General features: G+C 33.5%; 1 protein-coding gene across 1 annotated transcript in view; it reads left to right on the top strand.

Moving 5' to 3' along the window:
• Tnks (tankyrase) overlaps window positions 1-25,073 on the top strand; it is a 203,973-nt gene that overhangs the window by 52,057 nt on the left and 126,843 nt on the right. Inside the window, exon 3 of the mRNA XM_005330777.4 lies at window positions 12,925-13,020. Within this exon, the coding sequence (XP_005330834.1) occupies window positions 12,925-13,020 (96 nt within the window). The remainder of the gene's footprint in view (window positions 1-12,924; window positions 13,021-25,073) is intronic.

The raw sequence follows: 25,073 nt of genomic DNA on the forward strand, positions 1-25,073 counted from the left end.
GACCTTATTATGCGGGGAGTCTTTGTTAGTCTCTGCTCTTTTAGGGCCCTGGATTTTATTGCTGTTATCTTGCCCCATGAGACATTGGAAAGACAGTTTGTATTATTCTAAATCAATAATTGACCTCTGAACAGTTACAGCTTCTACGTTTTTTCTTCTTTGTTTTGTTTTTTGTTTTTTTGGTAGTGGGGATTGAACCTAGGGGTGCTTTACTACTGAGTTACATTCCCAGTCCTTTCTATTTTTCATTTTGAGAGAGGGTCTTGCTAAGTTGCTGAGGCTGGCCTGGACCTTGTGATCCTCCTGCCTCAGCCTCATGAGTTGTTGGGATTAGAGGCATGTGTCACTGTACCCAGCTGGATTCATTTTGATCTTTAGTTTTTCTGCTAGTAAAACTTTAACTGTTTCATTAGCTCATAAATGATTTTAGGAAGTTGTATATTTGTTTTTGTTTAAAATCTTGTTCTGCTTATTGTTTACAGCCTAAGGGAGGTCCAAATAATCTAGCCTATCATTATTGAAAATAGAAAATTAGAGCCATACAAATTCTAAAGTTTCATTAGCTGTACTACTGTTAAGATAGCAGAGATTGCTTTTGAATTTTCATGTTTACTATTAGTGATAAATCAACTCTTTTTTTGGGGGGAGGGGTGTACCAGGGATTGAACCCAGGAGCATTTAACCACTGAGTCACATCCTTATCCCATTTTGTTTTTCTATTTTGAGACAGGGTCTTGCTAAGTTGTTGAGGCTGGCTTTTGAACTTGGCATCCTCCATCCTCAGCTTTCCAAGCTGCTGGGATTACAGGCATGTGCCACTACACCTGGCAATAAATCAATTCTTGATGATTTAAAGAAATATATACTAACTGCACTATTTTCATGCCATAATAAATACATATCGAATGAAAAGATAAGTGAATTTTTTAAAGTATGTACAATATACAAATATGTTCAGCACTATATGTATAAAAATATATGGTAATAGTATTATACCATTATAATATTGTACATGTTTTTATAGAAGAGATGTCTGAATATGTATTAACTCAAGCATTTATCATAGATTTTAGTTAAAAATTAGTTTGTCTTTTACAGTCCATGTTTATTGGTGAGAATCCTATACACTGAGGGTTGTTAGTTAAAATTGGTCCTTTGATGTTTTGCTAAAAAATTAAAAATTTTCTTTGCTTAAAAAAATCTAAGGGGATTCCACCTCTGGGATCCCCTTCTTCCTCCAGGGAGAAGTCTTTTCTACTGTCCTATAATAAAGCTTATACTTTCCACTCTAAAAAAAAAATCTTAAGGAATTTTGTCCTTTGTGAGATTCAGTTTTCTACATTCAGTCTAATAAGTGAATATCTGTTTATTCTTAAAGAGTAAGATACTTATAAATACTTGAAAAAGCTTTTTATTATTTGAGTGTCATCATGAACAACTTTAAACTCTTAACATAGCTCTAAGTTCACATAAACAGAAACTTTAATATTTTTTAACAGTGTAATTTTTGCCATTTAAAATAAAATCTTACTAAAGTAGTTTTTGATGTGTACTCTAAAAGCCTTTCTACATTTTTAGCCTGGAAAATTCACATTTGTTTCTCCTATTCTGTCTTCTTAATTGAGTTAATAATGCCTGTAGTTAAATGCAGTTTATCATAGTAGCAGTTTGACAGATTGAGGCTTTGTATAAACGCAGAAATGTTTCTCTTTGTAAGAATTGAAGTGATGCACATGCCTAAATTTAAGTTTTGAGGAAGTATATAGAACATTGTGACTGAAGTCCTTTTTTCTGAATCTGGCTCACTGTAAATAGAACACCTATACCGTAAATGGGAAAAAAATCACGTTTGTAGCTTATTTGAAAATGACCTTTAAAAATAATATTATGGTCCTACCTTAGTTTTAAATATCTGTGATTTCTGTTGCTATCTTTTTTCTATTCCTCTTATTTCACAAGAAAATAAAAGTTGATATATATTAGTAAAACAACTGGAAGCAAAGTCTTAGGGATTTGAAGTTTGGTAATGTACCAGTTGGTTAAAAATAGCATAAGAGAATTTTTATTGGCCATTGTATCCTTAAATTTATGGATTGGATGTTATTCAGATTTTAGTTTTTTTGTTTTTCCGTCAAACTTTACTTTGTATATTGTTTGTATATTTTGGAAACTTTGCTTGTGACATTGTGCTATTTAAGCATAATCTGTTTTATGTATGTTGTCAATGCATATTGATTATAGAAGATGAGTTTCTTATAATGTATTAATAGTCACATTTCATTGTTCAGAACTTTGCAAGCAAATTTTGAAGCCTCAGAACAGAGTCTTAGATGACATCATTTCAAGTATAGTCTGGCATTCTTGAAAGCTGTCATTGTTACCTTTACCTGTGCACATGGCATTCTTTTGGTATTAGAAAATAGCCCCCCAGAAATCCCCAGAACAGTGTGAAACACCAGTGATTTATAGGTACTTTAGAATGATTTTCGATTGGAAGACTTGCTTAGGGAGTAGTTTGGGACACATTGGTCAGTACCTGAAAATTTTCAGTGGTTATAAACTCAACTTTAGTTTTGTTGTCTTTTGGTAAAAGTGTTAGGAAAAAGGAAAAAAAAATTTTTTTTGTTTTTTAAAGATTTTAGATCTTGATTTTTTTCAGGTCTTTGGCTGTAATTCTAAAAACATTATCAGGCCTCACCTTAGATATCTAGAATTCACCTATCTGGTCTGACTCCTTTACTTGAGAGGTCTGGGAAGTAAAGTTCCAGAGAATTTTATGTGTCCCCTGACTCAGTTCTCAAATCGTTTGTGATAGAAGACGAGGTTTTTTTTCCCCCCAATGTATGATAGACCAATTTTGTAAAATGTGAATATGATACAGGTAAAAATGTAAAAACTAGTTTAAAAATGCTTATTCTAAATTTCTAAATGTTGACCCTCAAATTCTGTGCTTATTATGTTGATGTAGATGGGTTACAAACAGTTCTGGGAATACACACAGTCCATAGACCACACCATGTAGCACTGCCCAAGGTCAGGGGTCAGTACATTCTGGCTCATAGGCCAGACCCATCCTTCCCTGTGCTTTACTATGGCTAAGAATTGTTTTTATATTTGTAAGTTTTTTTTAAATCAAAAATAATATTTGGGGACACATGAAAATTATATAAAATTTAAATTTCATTATCATTAAGTAAGATTGTACAGCTAATTCTAAGTATTATCTGTGGCTGCTTTTGCACTATAATGGTAAGTAGAGTTGAAGTAAGGATAAGTAGTTGTGATAAACTATATAGTCTACAAAGCCTAAAATATTTACTGTCTGTAACAGAAAAATTTGCTGACTACTACCTTTAGAACAAAGCATGTAATTAGTAGATATTTGTAGAGTTGAGAGTACAAATAGTGTCTGCATTTTTAAATGTGCTTCAAATGTAAAATATTAGTAGCTAATAGGTATTACTAGACTTTAAGCTCAACCCCTTTGCATACCACTTTATGGTTCTGATTTAACCTTCCCAGCTATCTTGTGGCTTTTTATGAAAGTTTAAGATAAGTTTAGATCCCTGCTGGAGTAATTGCAGATACCTGTATTTCTCTTAAAATTCTTTTTTAAGTTTTGTTTTTTTATTAAGTTTTATATATATATAGATATATAGATATACACACACATATTTATGTATATATAACTTATGTATATGTATATATAATATATATATACATAATAATAAATTATATATACATTTTTTTTTAAACTAGGGGTTGAATCTCTGGGACTTTACCACTGAGCTAAATCCTCAGCCCTTTTCAATATTTATTTTGGGACAGGGCTTCACTAAGTTGCTGAGGTTGTCCTTGAACTTGGGATCCTCCTGCCTCAGCCTCCCAAATTGCTAGGATTACAGAAATGGACCGCTGCACCAGGCCAGTTTTGTTTTTTTAACCTATACTTTGTGAATTAAAAATAGCATTTTTTTTCATTTGTCATTTTTTAAAAAATAAATGACAACAGAATGCATTACAATTCATATTACACATATAGAGTGTGATTTTTTTTATACCTCTGGTTGTATATAAAGTATGTTCACACCAATTCGTATCTTCATACATGCATTTTGGATAATCATGTCCACTATCATTGCTGATCCCCTGCCCCTTCTCTTCCCTTCCCACCCCTCTGCCCTATCTAGAGTTCATCTATTTCACCCATGCTCCCCCTACCTTACTATGAGTCAGTCACTTTATATCAGAAAAACATTTGGCATTTGTTTTTTTGGGATTGGCTAACTTCACTTAGTATTATCTTCTCCAGCTCCATCTATTTATCTGCAGATGCCATGATTTTATTCTCTTTTATTGCTGAGTAATATTCCATTGTGTATATATGCCACATTTTTTTTTTGCCCATTCACCTACTGAAGGGTAATTTTTTTTTTAAGTATGGCAATTTTATTTTATTTATTTTTTTATTGGTTGTTCAAAACATTACAAAGCTCATGACATATCATCTTTCATACATTTGATTCAAGTGCGTTGTGAACTCCCATTTTTACCCCAAATACAAGTTGCAGAATCACATCAGTTACACATCCACATTTTTACATAATGCCATATTAGTGACTGTTGTATTCTGCTACCTTTCCTATCCTCTACTATCCCCCCTCCCCTTCCCTCTCATCTTCCCTCTCTACTCCATCTGCTGTTATTCAGTTCTCTCCCTTGTTTTTTTCCCCCTTTCTCCTCACAAACTCTTATATGTAATTTTGTGTAACAATGAGGGTCTCCTTCCATTTCCATACAGTTTCCCTTCTTTCTCCCTTTCTCTCCCTCCACTCGTTTCTGTTTAATGTTAATCTTTTCCTCATGCTCTTCCTCCTTGTTCTGTTCTTAGTTGCTCTCTTTATATCAAAGAAGACATTTGGCATTTGTTTTTTAAGGATTGGCTAGCTTCACTTAGCATAATCTGTTCTAATGCCATCCATTTCCCTGCAAATTCCATGATTTTGTCATTTTTCAGTGCTGCGTAATACTCCATTGTGTATAAATGCCACATTTTTAAAATCCATTCATCTATTGAAGGGTATCTAGGTTGGTTCCAGAGTCTAGCTATTGTGAATTGTGCTGCTATGATCATTGATGTGGCAATATCCCTATAGTATGCTCTTTTAAGGTCCTCAGGGAATAGACCGAGAAGGGCGATAGCTGGGTCAAATGGTTGTTCCATTCCCAGCTTTCCCAGGAATCTCCATATTGCTTTCCATATTGGCCGCACCAATTGGGAGTTCCACCGGCAATGTACAAGTGTACCCTTTTCCCCACATCCTCGCCAGCACTTATTGTTGTTTGACTTCACAATGGCTGCCAATCTTACTGGAGTGAGATGGTATCTTAGGGTGGTTTTGATTTGCATTTCTCTGACTACTAGAGATGGTGAGCATTTTTTCATGTACTTGTTGATTGATTGTATGTTCTCCTCTGAGAAGTGTCAGTTCAGGTCCTTGGCCCATTTGTTAATAGGGGTTATTTGTTATCTTATTGTTTAATTTTTTGAGTTCTTTGGATATTCTGGATATTAGGGCTCTATCTGAAGTGTGAGGAGTAAAAATTTGTTCCCAGGATGTAGGTTCCCTATTTACCTCTCTTATTGTTTCTCTTGCTGAGAAAAAACTTTTTAGTTTAAGTAAGTCCCATTTGTTTATTCTTGTATTTAACTCTTGGGCTATGGGTGTCCTATTAAGGAATTTGAAGCCCGACCCCACAATATGTAGATCGGAGCCAAATTTTTCTTCTATCAGGCGCAGAGTCTCTGATTTGATATCAAGCTCTTTGATCCATTTTGAATTAACTTTTGTGCATGGCGAGAGAAAGGGGTTCAACTTCATTTTGTTGCATATGGATTTCCAGTTTTCCCAGCACCATTTGTTGAAGATGCTATCCTTTCTCCATTGCATGCTTTTAGCCCCTTTATCAAATATAAGAAAGTTGTAATTTTGTGTATTGGTCTCTGTGTCCTCTATTCTGTACCATTGGTCCACCTGCCTGTTTTGGTACCAGTACCATGCTGTTTTTGTTACTATTGCTCTGTAGTACAGTTTGAAATCTGGTATCGCTATATCTCCAGATTCACACTTCCTGCTTAGAATTGCTTTTGCTATTCTGGGTCTTTTGTTTTTCCATATGAATTTCATGATAGCTTTATCTATTTCTACAAGAAATGCCATTTGGATTTTGATTGGCATTGCATTGAACTTGTAGAGAACTTTTGGTAATATCGTCATTTTGATGATGTTGGTTCTGCCTATCCATGAACAGGGTACATTTTTCCATCTTCTAAGATCTTCTTCTATCTCTCTCTTTAGGGTTCTATAGTTTTCATTGTATAAATCTTTCACCTCTTTTGTTAGGTTGATTCCCAAGTATTTTATTTTTTTTGAGGATATTGTGAATGGGGTGGTTTTCCTCATTTCCATTTCAGAAGTTCTGTTGCTGATATACAGGAATGCCTTTGATTTATGCGTGTTGATTTTATATCCTGCCACTTTGCTGAATTAGTTCTAGTAGTTTCTTTGTAGACCCTTTTGGGTCTTCTAGGTATAGGATCATGTCATCCGCAAATAGTGATATTTTAAGTTCTTCTGTTCCTATTTTTATGCCTGTAATTTCTTTTATCTGTCTAATTGCTCTGGCTAGTATTTCAAGGACTAAATTAAATACAAGTGGTGAGAGAGGGTATCCCTGTCTTGTTCCAGATTTTAGCGGGAATGCCTTCAGTTTTTCTCCATTTAGAATGATGCTAGCCTGAGGCTTAGCATATATAGCTTTTACAATGTTGATGTAAGTTCCTGTCATCCCTAGTTTTTCTAGTGTTTTGAACATAAAGGGATGCTGTACTTTGTCGAATGCTTTTTCTGCATCTATCGAGATGTTCATATGGTTCTTATCTTTAAGTCTATTGATGTGGTGAATAACATTTATTGATTTCTGTATATTGAACCAACCTTGCATCCCAGGGATGAATCCTACTTGATCATGGTGCACAATTTTTTTGATATGCTTTTGTATTCGTTCACCAGGATTTTATTGAGAATTTTTGCATCTATATTCATTAGAGATATTGGTCTGTAGTTTTCTTTCTTTGAAGTATCTTTGTCTGGTTTCTGGATCAGGGTGATGTTGGCCTCATAGAATAAATTTGGAAGAGCTCCTTCTTTTTCTATTTCTTGAAATACCTTGAAAAGTATTGGTATTAATTCTTCTTTGAAGGTTTTGTAAAACTCCGCTGTATACCCATCTGGTCCAGGGCTTTTCTTGGTTGGTAGTGTTTTGATGGCTTCTTCTATTTCTTCCTTTGTATTGGTCTGTTTAAATGTGTGTGTGTCTTCCTGACTCAATCTGGGCAGATCATATGACTTAAGAAATTTATCGATATCCTCACTGTCTTCTATTTTATTAGAATATAGGGTTTCAAAATACTTTCTAATTATCTTCTGTATTCCTGTAGTGTCTGTTGTGATGTTGCCTTTTTCATCCTGTATGTTAGTAATTTAGTTTTCTCTCTTCTTCCCTTCGTTAGCATGGCTAAGGGTCTATAGGTCTTATTTATTTTTTCAAAGAACCAACTTTTAGTTTTATCAATTTTTTCAATGTTTTTTTTGTTTCAATTTCGTTGATTTCCGCTCTGATTTTAATTATTTCTTGTTTTCTGCTATATTTGCTGTTGTTTTGCTCTTCTTTTTCTAGGGTTTTGAGATGTAGTGTGAGTTCATTTATTTGTTGGTTTTTTCTGTTTTTGAGGAATGAACTCCAGGAAATGAATTTCCCTCTTAAAACTGCTTTTATTGTGTCCCATAGATTCCGGTATGTTGTGTCTGAATTGTCGTTTATCTCTAAGAATTTTTTGATTTCCTCCTTTATGTCTTCTGTAACCCATTGATCATTCAGTAACATATTGTTTATTTTCTATGTGATGCAGGATTTTTCCTTCCTTCTTTTATCATTGATTTTCAGTTTCATTCCATTATGATCAGATATGGTGCATGGTATTATCTCCACACCTTTATATTTACTAAGAGTTGCCCTATGGCATAATATATGATCTATCTTTGAGTAAGATCCATGTGCTGCTGAGAAGAACGTGTATCCACTTGATGATCGTTGATATATTCTATATATGTTGGTTAAGTCTAGATTATTGATTGTGTCATTGAGTTCTATAGTTTCTTTGTTCAGCTTATGTCTGGAGAATCTGTCTAATGGTGAGAGCGGTGTGTTGAAGTCACCCATAATTATTGTGTTGTGGTCTATTTGACTCTTGAACTTGAGGAGAGTTTGTTTTATGAACGTTGCCGCACCATTGTTTGGTGCATACAAATTGATAATTGTTATGTCTTGTTGGTGGATGGTTCCTTTTAACAGGATATAGTGTCCTTCTTTATCCCTTTTGATTAACTTAGGTTTGAAGTTGATTTTATTCGATATGAGTATGGTCACTCCTGCTTGCTTCCGAGGGCCATGTGAGTGGTATGATTTTTCCCAACCTTTCACCTTCAGCCTGTGTATGTCTTTTCCTATCATATGAGTCTCCTGAAGGCAGCATATTGTTGGATTTGGTTTTTTGATCCAGGTTACTAGCTTGTGTCTCTTGATTGGTGAGTTTAGTCCATTAACATTTAAGTTTACAATTGAAATATGATTTGTATTTCCAGTCATGTTTATTTATTTATTTATTTTAGTTTGGCTAGTTTTTACTTTTTGGTTATTTTCCTCCCCCTTTACTGAGATACCTCCCGCTGTTAGTTTTGGACACTATTTTTCTATTCCTCTTCTTGTAGAATTTTGCCCAAAATGCTTTGCAGTGCTGGTTTTCTGGCTGTGGATTCTTTTAGCTTTTGTTTATCATGAAAGATTTTAATTTCATTGTCAAATCTGAAGCTTAATTTTGCTGGATACAGTATTCTTGGTGGGAATCCATTATTTTTCAGTGTTTCAAATACGTTGTTCCAGGATCTTCTCGCTTTCAAAGTCTGTGATGAAAAATCATTCCTTTTCCTAGTTGGTTTACCCCTGAATGTAATCTGCCTCCTTCCTCTCATAGCTTTTAATATTCTCTCCTTGTTCTGAATGTTAGCTATCTTCATCATTATGTCTTGGAGTTGGTCTATTACTGTTTTGGATGTTTGGGGTTCTCTAGGCTTCCAGGATTTGGCAATCCATTCCATCTTTCATCTCTGGGAAGTTTTCTAGGTTTATTTCATTTAATAGGTTGTCCATTCCTTTGGTTTGAACCTCTGTGCCTTCTTCTATCCCAGTGACTCTCAAATTTGTTTTTTTTATGGGATCCCATATCTCTTGGATAGAGTGCTCGTGAGATTTAAGCATCTTATCTCTGTTGACTATATTCTATTCAAGTTGATAAACTTTGTCTTCATTATCTGATGTTCCTACTTCCTACTTGATCTAGTCTATTTGTAATATTCTCGTTAGAGTTTTTAATCTGGTTTATGGTTTCTTGCATTTCTAGGATTACTGTTTGGTTTTTTTTTTAAGATCTCTATCTCCTGGTAAAGCTCGTTCTTTGCAGTTTGAATTTGTTTGTTTAGTTCGTTTTGAAAATATACTTTCAATGCTTGGACTTGCTGTCTCATGTCTTCTCTAATATTCCTTTCCATCTGAGTTAGGTATGTCTTGATTTCTTTCCCTGTCCATGTTTCTGATGCTTCTAAGTCCTCCTGTAGATTTAAATTGTCCTGCATTATCTGTAATCCTTTTTTCCCTTGTTTTTTCATGTTGTTCACGTTACTTTCCAGCTCTGTTTGACTGCTTTGTAACTGCTTTCTCCTATACATTTGTTTTGGCTTTGTATATCTCTGTTGTCTCTCCTTTGTGGTGGGAGATTATGCCTAGAGAAAGGTAAATATTTTTAACATGGATTTTTTTATTAGCCTGTGGTTCAGAAATTTCAGCTGCTGCTTTACTGTGTCTACATTATTCTGCAGTAGATGTACCTTTGTGTTCAGGTTCAGTGATGGAGATGTGACCTCAAAATGTTCAGAAAACACATTATTTCAAAAAGATTACTCCTTTTAAAGTCACATAAAATAAAACTGCAATTAAATTGTAATGGCATATCTCTTGCACAATAGGAATAGGTAAAATACTGATTATAGCTGGAAGGATTGAGTTTTAGTTGACTTTTGGAGGAGTAGTCTTTTAGGCTTTCAATATTTTGCTTCTCTACCCATTAAAAGCTGCATTATGAAAGTTCCCATCTTATAATTGTTAAACACTTAAATAAAAATGTTCTTATGTGGTTTGTTTAAAAGCCGGTTTTGTTTAGTTCGTTTTCAAAATATACTTTCAATGCTTGGACTTGCTGTCTCATGTCTTCTCTAATATTCCTTTCCATCTGAGTTAGGTAAAATTAGCCATGGCTTGAGAAGATGCAACAAAAAACTCTACTTTTCATGATAGCTATCATTCTTTATTTTCTATTACATTTGCTCACTCAGTAGCTATGTAAGGTTATCAAGTTGATATCAGCTCCCTTTTGATTCTTTATGATAAAACCTGTTACAAACCAAATCTTCACATTAGTTTCTTCCTAGAATAAAGGAAGTATTATTCCTGCAAAAGTTCTAATCATTATCATTATGATGAAAAAGTAACTACAGTTTGATATTTTGGTACTTGCTATTTTATTCCACTTAAGTCTTATCTCTAGAAAATACTTAACATTAAACATCTGTAAACTAATAATGTTTGTTGCTTATGTTCAAGAGTGAAATAATAGGAGCTGGGGTTGTAGCTCAGTGGTAGAATTGTGTTTAGTGAAGCTCTGGGTTCAATCCTCAGCACCACCCCCGCCCCCAGAAAAAGCAGATAATATACAGGAATCCCCCTTATCTGTGGGGAATACATTCCAAGACCCATAGTAGATGCCTGAAACCACAGATAGTGCTGGATCATATGTATACTGTGGTCTTTCCTATACATACAGTGTTTACTTTATAAACTAGCCACAGTAAGTGATAAACAGTAATAACTAATAATAGAAATAGAACAGTTATTATAATATATTGTAACAAAAATTATTATGAATGTGGTTTTCTAACTTGTGTTTAGTGATGGGACAGACTAACTTCTTTTTTCATTTTCACAGTTTAAAAGATTTGTTCTTACAGATTTTAGTAGCCTCATCATTCAAATTTTTTCTATATTGAAAATTTCCCCCTTTTTACTTGAAGCATTTTGTAGCTTCTCTTTAGAATGTCCCATTTACCAGCATCTCTACTCTTGGAACCATTATTAAGTAAAATGAGGGTTACTTGAACGTAGGCATTTGTAGTCCCATGAAAATTGATCTGATAATGAAGATGACTGCCAAGTGACTAATGGGTAAGTAGTGTATACAGCATGGATATGCAGGACAGAGGCATGATTCATCCCACATAGATGAAAAAGGACAGTGTAAAATTTTATCATACTATTCCTGGCACACAGTTTAACACCCGTGAATTGTTTATTTTTGAAATTGTCTATTTAATATTTCTGACTGTAGTTGACTGCCAGTAACTCAAACCACAGAAATCAAAGCTGCAGATAAGTTGGGACTACTGTACAATATCTTCATAAGATTTCTCTGTATCTTCTCAAGCCATGGCTAATTTTAATATCTAAAACAACCCAAGATCTAAATGAAAATTCAGGTCTCGTCAATGGAGGTGACCCAAAAGCTGTACTTGAATTGTACTTATCCTGGGGATCAGAAATGTTTCAAATTTCAGAGTTTTTTTGATTTTAGAAGATTTGTATATATATGCAATATTTGTGTGTGTGTGTGTGTGTGTGTGTGTGTGTGTGTGTATTGCGCGCACACACACACACACACACACACACACACACAATATCTTAGGGTTGGGATCCAGGTCCAGACATGAAAGTGATTTTATATAACATTTTTAGTACACTTGTGTTTTGACTGTGACCTGTCACATAAAGTTGGATGTGGAATTTTCCACTTGGAACATCATAGAGATGCTCACTTTTTCTTTTTTTTTTTTTTGTTTTGTATTTTAGACCATTTTGGATTTTGGATTTTAGACTAGGGATGCTGAGCCTATTTATTAGTTTAATCATTGCTTGAGTAGTATTTATAGCAGTAATCCCTACTGCCATATACATACTCATATACTAGATGGGGCTTAGAAATATTGGATTAACAGATTTACATGTGGATTTTACATTATTTTAACCCAGTATAGCATGTGTTACATACATTTCTTAGTATATGTTTTATTATAGAGATTGAGGTTTTTTTTAATTTTTTTGATGGAAAGATTATTTTAAAAGACCATTCTTTGTGTAGCTTGACTGTAGAGTACCTGAGTTGCATGCATTACTGTGTCTGTTAAACTTCTTGGAAGCAAGCCAGTATGTTATGGTGAGTTTCATATGTAAGCGGTGAGCCACTAAAAGTCTTGCACAGTATTATAACTATTCTGAGAAGAGAAAGCATTTGGAAATCCAGCAGTAAAGCAGCAGCAGCAACAAGCAGCCACAGTGGTAGTAAAGATAGGGCAGGTTCACAGTTAACATATTTCATAGTCTGAGTCAGTGAGCACACAGCTTCCCTTACTGCTGCCCGAAGGAAGCAAACTAAAACTGTATATTGCAAGATTTTTCTAGTTTCATGTTTATGATGTCAAGTCATGTGATAATACTGTATCATAAGTTGCCAACTTCCTTTACTCTAGAGAAGATCTTTTGCTGCAGTGCTTTTTTCTCTTTTTCTTTCTTTTCTTTTTCCTCAAAAGAAAAAAATTTGTGCAATGTATGTTTATGCCTACACCATGCCGAGGCGACACTTACCAGTAAATAATCTCTGTATCCCCGAGGTAAGATATTGTTTCTGCTTTCCCTGCACAGTGCTGCTGCAGCACGGAGCTGATCCAAACATTCGGAACACTGATGGGAAATCAGCTCTGGACCTGGCAGATCCTTCAGCAAAAGCTGTCCTTACAGGTAAGAAAACAGCTACCAGGTTATTTTATCTGTAGAACTACTACTAGTTTGATTTCATAAAATCTTCATGCATTGAATTTTTTTATTGATGAAGCTAAACAAATATTTACATCATTATCCATTATTTTATTACTGATTAGATATCTGTCTTGTTAATAATTGTGTTGTCATGCATATAAGCAATAAACTTGTTCTACTTAGAATCATAGCATTAAATCACAATATTATTCACTTGTATTTTAGTCATTCATGGTTTATATCATAATTTTCCTATACTTCATCTTCTCAGTTATTTCTTTTTAAGACCTTTGCTATTGAGCAGGCAAGGACATTTGTATAACTATAAAAGTAGTTTTGATTGGAAAGACAACCTGCTGCCTTATTACTTGGATCAATAGTAAATAAAATATGCTGCTGCTTCTCGCTTGCCATCCCTTTATATTTTTATCATATATTTTCACTTTTACCATGATAGCCAAGTTATTTTTTAACTGGGGCAATATATTTTACTTTGGATAATGTAAGTAAAATATAGAAATTTATTAAAACAAATGCCAAGAACCAGTAAAGAGGAATGTTAAAATAGAAAGGATCTTTGATATCAACGTAGGAAATAACGTTATAACTGATATAATTTTGAGCAACTATTGTTTCATTGATCTTCATTCTCAAAATGCTGCATTGAATCTATTTTTGTTTTTATTTTTAGTATCTGAGTCTTGCTGCCTTTGCCCTCTTTTACTTAACTGACCTTTGTAATTTGGAGCCTCTTTGTCACTGCAGTGCCAATGTTATTGTTTTAGGTTGAGTGAAAGTAAATGACTTTTAACTACCCTTTAAATTTGCCCTGTTTGAAGAAAATAAATCTTTTGTTCTCGTTTAAGTTTTAGAGTACATGCTGTGCATTTTAAACAAGATTCTGAGGTGAATGAAAACATTATATTGAGTAAGCTATGAATATATATTGAGTTTTGCTTAATTACTGTGCACAGAAGGATAATTTCCCACTATACCAAAATTAATACACTCCCTGCTAAATCAGAATAATATGATTTTTCTCAGTAAAAGGTTATATGCCTTGGTTGCCAAATCAAGATAACTCATTCTAGAGGAATAAAACTGTTTACGTCAGTGTAGATAAGAAAAATAATTAAATATATAGTCTTAAATAATGAAATTAAAATATATAACCTGAGGCCTACATAGATTATCTCTGTAGCCTTTCATTTTCTTCTAACAAAGCCATGAACAACTATAGTAGCTGTAGAGTGGTCTCCAACCAAAGCAGAAATACAGTTCATAGAAACACAGGTACAGTATATTATAAATGCCGAGCAAAACTGTCTCTGTATCTCAGTGTCCTCTTTCTGACCTTTTCCTCCTCTCCAGCTCTCAAGGCCTGCCTGTCCATTTGTTAGATTCAGATAATACATCATTGCTTGTAGATCCATTTGTACTTTTTTTAAAGACAAAGTTTAAATATGTTAGTAACAATAAGAAGCTAACTACTGATTTGTAATGGATTTTAAGATTATATCGGGAAAGAGCTCTGACATAATCATTCATGGAAACTGAGTGTTTCTGGAGGACAGATACCATGTTTATTAAAATTGATTTGAAAGCCATCTTTTCTTAAGTAGGAAGATATTAAATTCTTGATCATATGATTTTATGAATTATTTTCAAGAATTTCTACTTTTTTTAAAAAAAGATATACAGCTTTTCAGATATGATTTAATAGAAACAAAGTCTAATAAGAGTATTGTTGGAAATTGTTACCTAGTTCTACTTATATGTTCATGTTATATAATTCAGTGAAGTAATAGTTAGGTGAACCATATTCTAAAATGTTTTCTGTCCACACAGATTCTGTACTAAACAATTCTTTCCAAGGGCATTATGGTGGAGGTACTATTTTCAAACTGAATTTAAAAGATTAAGCATAAGTTTTAAAAAGAAGGGTGGGCTGAGGATGCAGCTCAGTGGTAGAGTACTTGCCTGACATGTGCAGCAAGATGCTGGGTCCCATCCCCAGTACTGCACACAAAAAGAAAGTATGAAAGAACTTTCTTTTCAAAGTAATGTCTTTGAGTTATTAGATATTATTCGAAGTAATTTTTTATTCCAGTTGCAATTGTGGTTTATTGCTGAACTTTTGAGAGGAAAGTTTTTAAGTGTTTTTCTCATTGGGAATTTAGAAATTTTCTCATTGAAAATTTCTTTCCAACATCCTATCATTTACTACTTGGGTACATTAGCCAAAACTGTGTACAAGGATATATATATTTTTCTTAAAGGAAATTAGCAAGGTGAAAATTAGCAAGGTGAAAATCTCCTTATAAAACATTTAAAAATACATGATTAATTAATGCTGTCTTATAAAATAAAAAATGCATAGAGTTGTATAAAACTTTATAAAGCAACAGTATGTGCTTCATTTTACAGAGAATAATTGTGTATCACTCACTTTGTGTTGATGTGTTCAAAACACTTGACAAGAACAAGTTACAGGAGGAAAAGTATATTTTGACTTAGTTTCAGAGATTTAGTCCATGGTGGGCAGGGTTCAGTTCATTGTACCTTTATTCTGAGGCAGAGCATCATGATGGAAGGGCATGGTAGGGGAGTTTACTGTGCTCATGGAGGCCAGGAAGCAGAAGAAAGCATGGTGAAGGGACTACAGAGAAGATGAACCCGTCCAAGGCATGCCCTCAGTGACCCACCTCTTTCAGTCATGCCCCACCTACCTACAGCAACTTTATTCAAACTCAGATGGACTGATTAGGTTGCTTGCAGCTCTCATAATTCAGTTATTTTACCCCTGAATATTCTTGCAATAATACGGGAGCTTTTGGGGAACGTTTCACATCTAAACCATAATAACTGAGACTGATTACATTCTTTGCTGAATTACTGTTTAAGTGGATGATATGTTTAGAAAAAATATTGAGATTTTTTTTGAGTTATGTTTTTGTTTTTGATGACTTTGATGTTCTAGGCAATCATTTAAAGGACTTGGAAATAAGCTTTTCAATTAAAGCAAGGATATGAAAAGTCTAAAATGGCCTACGTAAATTTTGTTGAAGAGGATGTTTGCTGTGTTATCATTATTAAAATGTTATTAAAATGATTATTATAGACTTTTAAAAGCATATTTGGCCTTTTTCTGGTTATAAAAATACATTGAGAAATTGAGGGAAATAGAAAACGTGTAAAAAGAAAAAGTTATTTATGATTTATACCACTTAGAGATAACATTTTGGTATACTTTATTTTTAAATTTTTGTGTATATATGCTTCACGCTTTTTTTTTCTTTAATCAAATCAGCCTTTTATGTTACATAGTATTAAATTAAGTGTACATACATGGATAGTCCCAGGAGACATTAAGTATTCTGCAACATCAGTTTATAATCACTTCATTAGTTCTGTGGATATATTTTAGTTTTTTGAGTGAGTCCTCTTAAAACATTTTGATACGTTTTTATTCTTTGTGAATTTAGAGTTATTTTATGAATTTCTCTGAAATTGTGCTGCTATACCATGTTCAGTCTGATGGATATCTGTATTCTTGAATGTGAAGTACATGAAGGTTTGGAGAATGAGGCACTTCCCTTTTAAAGAGTGGTATTGCATATGCTATAATGAGAGCCACATTTAAGTTCAAGGTAATTGACAAAAGAGAATGTTCCTTGAATGGGACTGGGAAGGAGGTTTGTTAACCATGAAAAATAATCTTCTGGGGCACAGTAAATAGGATAGAGTGTAATAGTGGGAAGTTGAGTCAGCCAAGGAGGTGAGTGCAGATTAAGACTGAGTTTAGAGGAGGATAGCTGCCCAAAGGAATGTTTATCATTGGCAGGACTAACGATGATTGGGATAAACTGGGTTAGTTTAGATGGTCAAAAAGTTGGCAAGGTAATTGGTCCTAGTAGTTTCTTAGGGGATTGAGAGGAAAAGGAGTTGGGAAGAAAGATATATTTACACTCAGATTGTCTCAACAATAAATAACTTTAACATGGATTCTTTGCACTTCATAGGAAATCCTAATCTATGATTGCTAGGCAGACTCCCAGTCTCTGCAGAAGTAATCAGCGGTGACTCAAGTTTTCAAACAGAGTTGAGGAGTCTGCTGTGTGCCTGCTGAAGCTGGCTTGGTAAATCAACAAAATGTCTGGAGTCTCTTTTTTCTTCTCCCTACTCTACTGCTTTTCAGATAAAGCCAAAATCTTTAGAAGTGGGGACGTTAATGATTTGTATCTTGCCTTTCTAGGTTTGACTATTAGGGTTTGCTCAAGTCACAATTAGCAGTCTTTTCCTCAGACTGCATCCAGTGGATTGGTAATTAGGTCTTCTGTTCTTTCAGATTCCTGATGGAACCATTTCTCCCATACTCACTGTGTTAGCTTCATTATTTTTCTTTCATGACAGCAGTAGCTTCATGGGTCTCTGAACCTTGTTCAGTTTTCTTCACCATAGCTGGAATGGTCTTTCTAAAGCTTAAATCAGCTCTATGTTCAGTAAAATCCAAATTCTTTAACCATGACCTAGATGATCTGGTTCCTGTCTTGCATATCTCTGATCTTATATTCTCTTTTGATCTCTACTTCAGCTACAGATGAATGCTTGCTGTCCCTCAAACAGAGGAAGCACATTTCTGTGGCTGGGCTAACATGATGTTTACTGAAGTGAACACTGCTCCAGAACTTCACATGGTTCATCAATTAAATCTCTGCTCTGATACTTTGTGACTCAAGAGATTAGTTTTTGTTCACACTCCTATTAGCTTTTGTTTTCTTGATAGATATATTAATAACAGAAATTGCATTTTTTTTGTTATTTGTCCCAGAAGAATCATATTTACAAGGATTTGGACTTTTGTGTGTCTTTCTCCCTTCTTTGCCCCCAGGATTTAGTAAAATATATAAAATGAAGTAAACAAATGTGTCTCAGGTCTGACTGGTAACTGAGAGTAGCATATCTTCCAAGTTTTACAAATACTGATTATTAATTATTTGACATCTTATGTCATATTACATTATTTATTACATTGTCTATTTTCTACTTTATAAAAATTTGGGTTGTTTTAAATACTGATTAACTGTTAATTTTTTGACATCTCATACCTAATTATATTCTTTATGCATAATTTTCTGTTGTCGAAAATTTGTTTTGGATTACTTGTCATATATCATCTCTTAAACTATGGTGCATTTTTTCAAAGTTTTAATCAGTATGGTGGATGAGGTATGTACTTAGTTTTCTGTCAACAGATTTTGTAGATGGCTCTGTGATTGATCTTTCCAGAATTGGAATGTTCTCAAACTGCCTGCATCTGTCAAATCAAATTTCCAGATGTCCAACCAGGGCCTAATTTTTACACCTCTCTTTTGGTTATTGTTAATATGTTCTTAATATGCAATTTCATAAGCTAGCTGTGCTACATTGTGGCATATTGCATGTCACATGCATATTTTTCCTGTCAGTATACATGATTAAAAACAGATTTCTCATATTGTTAATCTGAACTTTATGAATTATTCTTGAATTATTATGAAGTCTCATAAGATATCTTCTAGAAAATAAAGAATAATAATAAAGAATAATAATACAGAATAAAAGAGAATACCTTACCTTTTAAGATAAGCTGTGTTTATCCATCTGAGTTTAAGAGAAAGTTATTGTTATATTAAGGTGAATTCCTGACTTTTTAAAAAAAGAATCATCTTTAGTACTGTAATAGTGACAGTTAAAACTAGTTATTGTCGAAAAAAACTGAATACTGCTTTAAAGGTATGCTGAAAATGTTAACCCTTAAGTTTTTAAGAAAATTTTATTACTTATTCTGCTTGTAATTTTGGATATGAATAGGACAACAAATATATATCAATAAGTAAATAAATATAATTTAATTATAAATAAATAAATTTGATAAATAAATAAGTTCATTTATCATAAATAAAATATAAATAAATATATATTAATCAATAAATAAAATATAAATATATATCATAAATGTGGTTGAAACACTTTTGTTGAAACCTTAAAAATATAAAAACAATTTAGGAGTGTAATATGAACTAGTCACCTTTTCTTTTTCTTTTTCCTTTTTTTATAGACCAAAATTGATGTAGGGCATATTGATTTAAATTTTAAAAGTATTTATTTGCACAAGGGACAAACAGGTCAAGGATATCTAAAGATAATCCCTCTCTCCTTCCCTCCCTTCCTTTGCAGGGCTTGAACCCAGGGCATTTAGCTACTGAGTCACATCCCCATCCTTTTTTTTTTTTTTTTTTTAGTGAGAGAGGAAGAGAGAGAGAGAGAGAGAGAGAGAGAGAGAGAGAGAGAGAGAGAGAGAGAGAGAGAGAATTTTTAATATTTATTTTTTTAGTTCTCGGCGGACACAACATCTTTGTTGGTATGTGGTGCTGAGGATGGAACCTGGGTCGCACGCATGCCAGGCGAGTGTGCTACTGCTTGAGCCACATTCCCAGCCCATCCCAGTCCCTTTTAAATTTTTTTCTTTGAAGACAGAACCTTGCTAAGTTGCTAAGGCTAGCTTTGAACTTGAGATCCTCCTGCCTCAGCCTCCTGAATTGTTGGGATTACAGGAGTGTGCCACCATGCCCTGCTCAGTTTTTTCTTTCTAGTACCCATTTATTGAGTAATTTGTGTCAAATTATTTTTTATATTGCTTATGGCAATCTAAATTTTAATGGCTTAAGAAAGCTATATGTCAAATACAATAATAGTAATAAACCTTTTTGAACGCCTCTGTGAGCCAGACACTGTTGTTCTAAGGACATTGATTCTGAAGCTATGAGGTAGGTGTTATCATTGTCCTCACACTTATAGATGAAGATACCAAGTTATACTACTTTACAGATTCATAGGGGAAATTATTAAATTATAAACTTAAGCATTTTGGCTCCATAGTCAGTGATCTTAGGTATACAGAATTAGGAAAAAAAAATATATATATATACAGAATTAGTTTTTTTTCTTTCTTTCTAACCTATTTATTCATTCGGAAGGATGTGGTCTGGCATAAAATGAAAATGAAATCAAAACTGGTTTATAAACTCACAACTGGAATTCTTTAATACATAATGTTAAAATCTGTTAATATTTTTTTTTGGTAAAGATTCTTTCAATAAAAGAAAAATTACCTAATAGTACATCATTGCATAATTTTAATAAAATTAATAAATTTGTTAACATTGTAAAGCTTTATAAGTGCTCTTTTGTCTTTGTTCTCATGTCACTTGGCTTTATTTTGACATGTGAAAAAAAATCTTTTTAAGATCTACAAGGAAAAGTATAGTATGTAAAATATTTGAGCTAGTCATAGTTAAGAGGCAGCAGCACAAGTAATGTAAATACGCCTTATATGAGTTAGTAATATATATGTGTGTGTATATATATATATATAAAATTATATATATAATTATATATATCTCTATATATAATTTTCTGAATGTCTAATTTTTCTGTTTCAATAACCCTAGCCCTCTATTACTTTAGGCTTTTATAAATCTTTTTGTGTAATTAAAGCCATCAAACTTAATCATTAAGCATGATCTTTCAGCTCATCAAAAATGGCATATTTGTGAAGCATAGTAACTTGTTAGTGTATACCCTGAGAGCAGCTGTCATTTTCCCTAGTAAACTGTAGCAACTGTATAGCATTTTCATTGCAATTTTGATTAAAATTTTAAATATAAACAAACTGCTCTTATTTTAAATGATTTTTTAACATTTATTATAATTTATGGTTTTAAATATGAGGTGTCTCCTAGAAGCTCATGAAACAGTGTAGCAGTGTGCAAGGTGACTAGATTATAAAAATGAATGAATTGGTAGATTGATCCATGTGATGAATTAGTGATTTGAAAGGACTACTATATTGGGTGACAACCTTAAGCAGGTAGGGTGTGACTAGAGAAACTAACACTGGGGGCATGCCTTTGGGAATTATGATTTTTGCCCTTACTTCCTTGCTCTGTTTGTCTGTTTTCTGATTGTCCTGAGATGAGCAACTTTTCTCTGCCACACCTTACTACCTTGATGCAGTCGCTCACCTGGGACACAGACAATGGAGTGGTTTGACCATGAACTTTGACCTCTAAACCCAGGAGTCCAGAATAAACTTTTCTTCTTTCAAGTTGTTCTTGTCAGGTGTGTTAGTCACAGGATTGAAAAGCTGACTAACATAGTAGTTTTTACTGTTAATATTTGCTTTCTTAAAATAGCACATATAATATTAGAATTCATTAACACTTTGGGATTTAGTGGCTCTAGCTCTCTTTAAAATTTTTAGGAAACTTTTACTTTGACATAATTATAGACTCACATGCATTTTTGGAAGACATAATATAGAGGCTCCAGGTACCTATTACCTCGTTTTTACTAGTAGTAATATCTTGAAAAACTGTAGTATAATATCCCATCCAGGATATCGATATTGCCATAGTCAAGATGTAGAACATTTCTGACATAGGAGATATTATTGCTTTTGAGTTTTCCTTTCTTATAATATTTTTATCAAGTTTTGTTATTAGGGTAATATAGGCCCCATAAGAGTTAGGAACTGTCTTCTTAGCTTTTAAAATAGTCCTTAAAGAGATTGTGAAATGTATTATTTCATTCTTAATGTTTGGTTGAATTCACTAGTCAAACCATTTGGGCCTGGTAATGGTGGTATTATTATTACTATTATTGTTGTTGTTATTTGAGCTTGATAACTTTCATCATCATTATTGTTTTTTTAATTTTTTAAGAGTTATGGGACTAATCAGGTCATGATTTCTCCTCCTGTAAGTTTCAGTAGTTTGTTTTTCAAAGAATTGGTAACTTTAATCTAAGTGCTCATATTTTTGTGTAGAGTTGTTTGTAGTTTTCCTTTCTTAGGCATTTTGATGTTTGTAGGGTCTATAGTGACAGTTCTTGTTTCTTTCTTGTTTCTTCTACCCATTTACTTTCAGTTCTTGTTTCTTCTACCCTTTTACTTTCAGACTGTAACTACTGATATTGGTAATTTGTGTTATTTTAGTTTCACCCATCTTTTTTGAAGAAACTTTATTTTAAAAAATATTTTCTGTTTTCAGTGTTATTGATTGCATTTTAAAAATTATTTATTCTGCTTACATTGCTTGTATTATGGCAGCAGGGGTGGGTGGGTTATGTGGTGTGAGCTTAAAAGATTAACTAATTTCCTTCCTGCTTTTCTAATATGCATTTAATGTTATAAATTTTCCTGTAAACATGCTTTGTACTGTGTCCCACAAATTTGTTATGTTCTAGTTTCATGTTCATTCAGTTCAATATATTTTTCTTTTTAGACTTTTTAATCCATGGACTATTTAAAAATATATTGTTTACATTATAAGTGTCTAGAGATTTTTCTGTTATCTTTCTTTAGTTGTTTTCTAGTTTGATTCTGTTGTGCTTGGAGAACACTGATTTCAGTTCTTTTGCTTTTTGTTGTTATTTTTTGTTTTATGTCTCAAGATATATCTCTTTTGTATGTGTTCTGTGGGTATATGAAAAAATGTGTTTTTTGATGTCAGAGGATGGATTGTTATAGAAATGAGCATTAGGTCCTATTTGTTAATGATGCTAAGTTCTTATTATCCTTGCTGATTTTCTGTCTAGTTATTCAGTTAGTTAAGAAAAAGCGTAGTAAAAAACTTTCTCTTCTTTTTATTGATGTATTATAATAGTGGGATTTGTTGTTACAGATTTATACATGTACACTATATAACAGTATAATTTGATCAGTATCATTAGGGGCAGTGAAATTTCTAAGTCTGATTATAAAATTGCCTCTTTCCTTTAAGTTCCATAAGTTTTTGTTTCAGATATTTTGTAGCTTTGTTGCTTGGTACATACACATTTAGGATTACTATACTTTCTTCTTGAATTATCCCTTATATAAAGACTATCTCTCGGTAATTTTCCTTGCTCTAAATTGAACTTTATTTGATAATGACATAGCCTCTCCTGCTTTTTAAATTGATGTTTGCATGACGTATATTTTTATATATTTCTACCCTTTTACTTTCAGGATGTAAATATCATTATATTGGAACTGAATTTCTTTTATACAGAATGGAATGTTTTTTCATCTGTGTTGCCAATTTTGGTTTTTAGACCCTGTGAGATCTGTGGCATTTTTATGATCTCCAGCACTGAAAAATAATTAATTTGTGTTTGTTTTGTTTTAAATTATTATATTTTGATAGTTTGTTACAGTAGTGGTTTCCTATTGGTTGTCTTTTTCATTCAGTTTGAGGTCTTTCTGCTTCTTGGTATGATGATTGACTTTTCCATTAACACTGGACATTTTGCTTATGAGACTAGGTTTTATTTAAACCTGTCTGGCTTAATTTTAGCTGGTTTAATTTTACACTACTGGGCCTGGGATTGTAGGTCACCCGTAGAGCCTCGCCTCGCACATGCAAGGCCCTGGGTTTAATCCTCAGCACCACGTAAAAATAAATGAATGAATGAATGAATGAATGAATGAATGAATAGTATTGTGTCCAACTACAACTAAAAAATAAATACTAAAAAATAATTTGATACTACTGTGGCAAGAGAGCTATATGGTTTGGGAATACTGCCTCCTTACAGTCAGTTTTGAGTAGAAGTCTAGGTTCCCTACTTGGTCACTTTTGACATCCAAGAGGGAGGTTCTCATTACTCTTGGTACAGGTGGGATTTCTGTCTCCTACTAGGCCTCCTGTGCTTCCTTCCTTTTATCCATTTGTTCTCTACTGATACCATGCTGTTAGTTTTTTGTTGTTATTGTTGCTCTGACAAAACATCTGGGAAAAATAACATAAAGGAGGAGAGAGAGAAAAAAAAAGTAGAGAGAGGGGAAGAAAAAGAAGGCATGGTCCTGTGACCTGCTTCCTTCAGCTAGGCCCCACCTTCTGTAGTTTCCACCACTTCCCAATAATGCCATCAGTTATGAACACATCAGTGGATTAATTCATGATTAGGGATCAAGCCTTCAATACAGTAGCTTTTGGGGGACTTACAGATCCAAATCATTGAGGTGAGGGCCTCATTTCTATTAAACTAGTGAAAGTCTTGATTCTCAACTAAGTTCCCTCTGACACTACCCTAGTGAGAGTATGTAGGGGCATGTTGCTGTTGCCAGGTTGGGGTGCAAATCCATGGTCCCCATGTGGTCTCCAATGACACTGTGGGGAGGGGGACTAATTATTACCTATCCCCTGATTTCTCATTAAAACCTGGTGAGATTGCCTATCTAGGCTCATCATTAGGTCTTTTAGTCATGGGTGAGGATGGGCTACATATTTGGGGAGGGTTGGTATGTATATTACTTAGCTGGAGTAGAGGGGATATTATATAATGACTTTGTGGTTTGGCAGACTTTATTTTTCGTCCTTCTTTAATTAGAGAGTTGGATTTTTTGAGTTCTTTTTTCTCTATGGTGGTTGACATTTCTGAATTGCCAGCTTCTTTCTCTCTTAGGTTTAAGATATATGGGGCAGAAAGAACTTGGGAACTGAGCACCATATGGTTTCCTGGGTATTGAGATCCCTAGTTGATCTGGCTTCTTATCTCTGCCTTTGAGAGTCCTTTTATATTTATCTTGCATATAATGTCCAGATTTTTTAGATGTATCTAGTTGAAGGAATGGGAAAAGTATGTCTACTGTGTTTTCCCAGAATTTTTGAAATTATTTTTAATCAGTCATTAGTCTTTAGGACACTGTGAGAGGTTTTAAGTATTCTGGAAAACTGCATGAACAATAGGTATTTTTTGGTGTAGCTATTTTCCATATCTACCTGACAATTAGAATATTAGATTTAAGAAACTCTGTAACACGAAGGGATAATATTGGAATCTGGGTAGTGGGTATATATTAGTACAAAGAACACAACTCTTGAATGCTTTTTTAAAAAAATAAAAATATATTTTTAGTTGTAGATGGACACAATATCTTTATTTTATTTACTTTTATGTGGTGCTAAGGATTGAACCCAGTGCTTTAGCTTTTAAAAGCTAAAATTATG

Source organism: Ictidomys tridecemlineatus, chromosome 14, assembly GCF_052094955.1.
Source record: "Ictidomys tridecemlineatus isolate mIctTri1 chromosome 14, mIctTri1.hap1, whole genome shotgun sequence".
Classification (NCBI taxonomy): domain Eukaryota; kingdom Metazoa; phylum Chordata; class Mammalia; order Rodentia; family Sciuridae; genus Ictidomys; species Ictidomys tridecemlineatus.